This window comes from Protobothrops mucrosquamatus, unplaced genomic scaffold, assembly GCF_001527695.2.
Source record: "Protobothrops mucrosquamatus isolate PMUCROS unplaced genomic scaffold, P.Mucros_1.0 scaffold1668, whole genome shotgun sequence".
Classification (NCBI taxonomy): domain Eukaryota; kingdom Metazoa; phylum Chordata; class Lepidosauria; order Squamata; family Viperidae; genus Protobothrops; species Protobothrops mucrosquamatus.
The window spans coordinates 199,588-204,064 of record NW_015387825.1 but is presented as its reverse complement, the minus strand read 5'-3'; the positions used below and the strand labels follow the sequence as shown (position 1 = coordinate 204,064).

At 35.1% G+C, this 4,477-nt stretch overlaps 1 protein-coding gene across 1 annotated transcript in view; it reads right to left on the bottom strand.

Annotated features, from left to right (window-relative positions):
- Nucleotides 1-3,299: 3,299 nt before the first annotated feature.
- LOC107293600 (plexin-A1-like) overlaps nucleotides 3,300-4,477 on the bottom strand; it is a 164,093-nt gene continuing 162,915 nt past the window's right edge. Inside the window, exon 7 of the mRNA XM_015822755.1 lies at nucleotides 3,300-3,415. Coding sequence (XP_015678241.1) covers nucleotides 3,312-3,415 — 104 coding nt within the window. The 3' untranslated portion in view covers nucleotides 3,300-3,311. The remainder of the gene's footprint in view (nucleotides 3,416-4,477) is intronic.

Sequence of the window (4,477 nt, the reverse complement as noted above, 5' to 3'; positions counted from 1 at the left end):
GGATTGTATAGGGTCCCCAGCTTGAGTTGAGGGTTGGACTAGACGGCCTCCAAGGTCCCTTCCAACTCTGTTCTTTTGTTATTATATAACTTTTAATGACCATCTGAATGTTACATATATAAATGACACTTGTACTTACTAGATTTTTCAATAACACAAGGCAGTCAACATACATAATATTACTTCCTCCTATTTTCCCCACAATAAGTCTGTAAATTGAGTTGGACTGAGAGAAAATGACTGGCTCAAAGTCACTCAGCTGGTCGGGCCTAAGGCAGGACTAGAATTCATAGACACTTGGTTTCTAGGCCTGGATCTTCGATAACACATCAAACTGATTCTCTTTTATTTATATAAAATAAATATATGACTAAATAGCAGTGTGCACTAGAGCAAGTGCTCAATGTGTCTGTGTATATACATAAATATACACACACACATTGAGCACTTGGTTTAGTGTGCACTATTTATTCATATATTTATTCATATATTTATTTCATTTTATATATATATATATATATACCTTGCATTTTAAAGAACATATTGTTTTCAGAAAATATTTCAAACTTACCAGTTTTCATTTTAAAAACTATTTTAAAACATAGAAAGAATATATTGTCTAAGTGAATCTTGTAGCAAGAAGCAACCTAAATTATGTAAGGTTGAACAGAGATTAAATTGGCATACTAACTGATTGCAAGTTAATATATGATGACAAACATTTATTTATGTATTTGTTTTTCACTTATTTGATTGGACTTCTTTCTTTATGATGAACCTCAAAGCCAAATGATAGCAAAGGAATAAGGAAATTAAAAAAGTCCCACTGTAAACAACCAGTGCCATCAATAGTTCTAAAGTGATTTTATAAATATTAATACAAACCATAATTTGCTTTTTAAAATAATTCATCTAAAATTGAAATTCAATCTGATAATAAATCAGCCACAGTGGCTGTTTATTGCATAGTTTTTTGGTTCTTTTTTTTTACTTTTTGCATATATTAATATTTAAAAACAGCATCCTTATTGTGCCTTTCTTGAACAAAATGTACTCTTTATTGACTCTTTTATAAAGCCACTTTTGTGTTCATACATGTGTAAAAATGTAAACCCCAACTATCAATGAAATATCTTTAGACTTATAAAATCAAACAAAAGAGAAACCAAACCTGAAAAAAAAATCCTTTTTTCCAAAAAGGATCAAGGTGAAAAACAAAGTCCTGCTTAGAAATCTGTCTTCTTTCCTGCCTACAATCCACCTCCTCACTGGCAACCATCCAGAAGCCAAAATATGTTTTTTAAACCTGTGTTTCTCAACCTTGGAAGGTTTAAGATGTGTGGACTTCAGCATGGGAATTCTGAGAGTTCAAGTCCACACATCTTAAAGCAGCCAAGGTTGAGAAACACAGTTCTAAAGGGACAGCTGGTGGTAGTGATTTCCCAGTAGTAGCCTTGGCATCACTTCTCTGTCAGGAAAAGCTAAGATGGATTTTTCTATGTGCATATTTTACACTTTACTGCCCAGATCAGAGTTCTGACTTTTCTATCATGCTGTCCAACTTTTATACCATAGAGCATTCTCTTGGACGCAGGAATTTTCATAGAAAACAAGCGCAGGGATGTTCCCCCTTTCCAGCCCAGCAGATCTAGCATCAAGTAATAGATTTCATTGCAAGTATGTTAAGCATCTTTTAGGCTTCTAGTATCTCAATATATTCTTCACTTTCCTAAATATTAAAAGGCAATCTTGCTTAAAATCATTGTCACAACATTTGGTAACAGGATTTAAAATAGTTACTTTGCATATGAAAATCATTTCTGTCAAATATTATAGAAGCATAGCTCTATCATGCATTCACCAATGCAGCCATCCCAGCATGCAGAGCTACATATTGAAAGCAGATAGGAAAGACCCCAGGTAAAGTTCATTTATTTCAATGATGCTTAAGCAAATGCCTCTCAATATTCATAATTTTCCATTTCATCATTTCAGACTACTGACCAGCAGACCCAACAATAAAGAATTCCTAAGGAATAGATTCAGATTGGCCCTATTAAGTGTTTTTGCAGTAACTAGCTAGATACTATGGAAGTTATTTGTTTCTATAGATTCTGTGAAATATGTATCTTAGTATATTGCAAATTTAGATTTTATGGTTTTTAGTATGTAAAATCTGAAAGTTTTTAGTTTAAACAATCTGAATAATCTGCCAATTGTTGACCGGATGAATTATAACTATATCAATACCAATAGCACTTAGACTTATATACCACTTCCCAGTGCTTTATAGCCCTCTCTAAGCAGTTTACAGAGTCAGCATATTGCCTCCAACAATCTAGGTCCTCATCTTATTGACCTTGGAAGGATGGAAGGCTGAGTCAACCTTGAGCAGTAAGAATCGAACTGCTGACAGTCAGCAGAAGTAGCCTGTAATACTGCATTGTAACTGCATTAGAATAGAATAGAATAGAATAGAATAGAATAGAATAGAATAGAATAGAATAGAATAGAATAGAATATAGAATAGAATAGAATAGAATCTGGAAGAGACCTTGGAGGTCTTCTATCTAGTCTAGCTCCCTGCTCAAGCAGGAGAAACTATACCATTTCGGACAAATGGCTGTCCAGTCTCTTCTTTAAAACTTCCAGTGTTGGAGCATTCACAACTTCTGGCGGCAGGTTGTTCCACTGGTTAATTGTTCTAACTGTCAGGAAATTTCTCCTTAGTTCTAGATTGCTTCTCTCTTTAATTAGTTTCCACCCCTTGCTTCTTGTCCTGCCTTCAGGAGCTTTGGAGAATAGCTTGACTCCCTCTATGCAGGAGTTTAGAGCTCTCATAGATGCACCAAGTTCAAATAATGCTAACTAACAATCATGCATCTACAGAGGAAGCTGCGTTCTTCCAAGAATTAAGGCATTTTCCCCATTAACTTTTCAATTTATGTTCTAAGTCTATGTAATACTGGTAAGAGTTCTGCAAACCAAATTTCAGAACATCACTCACAGAACATTATAAATACAAACTATCCTAAGGAATTGTATATAACAATCTCTATAGAATCAACAAATTGTTATAATTAAATCATTTCTTATGAAAGTACATACATGCAGCTTTGGTTGCCTTGTTTTTGGGCCAAACCATACTTTTATCAGCCAAGCAATGGTATAATTTTCCTTAAAATAAATATGTCAACCCTGGAAACAGTCTCTGCTTTCCCCTCATTTGATTACTTTTACTATATACTATTCACAGTCTTCTTTTGGAGCGAGTCCAAAAAAAATTCAGAGTAACATATATTTTAGGTTACTTACGATTGGTGAACACTACAGTTGTAAAATACAAAATCCACAGATGCAAACTTCTTCCCTGTCTCTTTGGACTTAAGATAGAGCTTTACCACTCGCTTATCACCTAGAAGAAAGCAAGCATACAGATCAGAAATCAACAATTTGGTGACTGGCATGGACATCTGTAAAAATAAAGACTTCTTAATTTGACCAGGTTGGAATAAATAGTTCTGACTGAATTAAGAAATAGTCTCAGTGAATACCAATGACATAAGAAAACATTAATCATGAAAGAACATGATCCATGTAAACCACTTTTCTTCTTTCTAGATAGCTTTAATGATTTAGAGAGTAAGTAATCTTGCTTAGTACAAAAATAAAAAAAGCTGATGAAAGACTATGATAATAGATCTTTAACTGCCTACTGCAGAATTTATATTTGACATTCTCCGTGTTACCTCTCTCTCAGGCCAATATGTTATATCTTAAAGGATTTAGATTTCTCTATAGCAAAAACAACCCGAGTATCTGAGATCAGCCTAGATTATACTATCTGAACTGAAGACTAAATTATCTGCCTCCCATGTAGGGACAGAAACAACATATTTTTAGACAGTGTTTTTTTATTATCTAGAGCAGGGATAGGCAACCTCAGCTCTTTTATGACTCATGGACTTCAACTCCCAGAATTCCTGAGTCAGAGCATCTTTCTCAACCATGGCAGCTTGAAGTTGTGTGGACTTCACCTCCCAAAATTTCCCAGCCAGCATTGGGAAAATGGGAGTTCAAGTGGGTATTGAAGTATACACATCTTCAGGTTACCAAAATTGAACAATTCTGACCCCAGAGAGAAGGATTTTGTAATGGAATAAAAATATTACAAGAATATAGATAGCTACACAAAAGTTATCGGTATTGATTATTGACACCATCTCTTGGGAATTTTTGGCGCATGATCGACCGACATGGCGTACCCTGGTTTACCATGGTTGCCAGACATATGAACACAGAAGGACAATCTTGGCACAAGAGAAGCGAGCACTCCGTAAAGCCAGAGCTGCAAATGCTGAAGCAATAGTGTCCACATTTCTCTGTTCAGTATGTGGCAGAACATTCCGTGCTAACATCGGTCTCATCAGCCATCTACGGACACACCGCTGATGGCCCATAATCCATAAGATGTCAA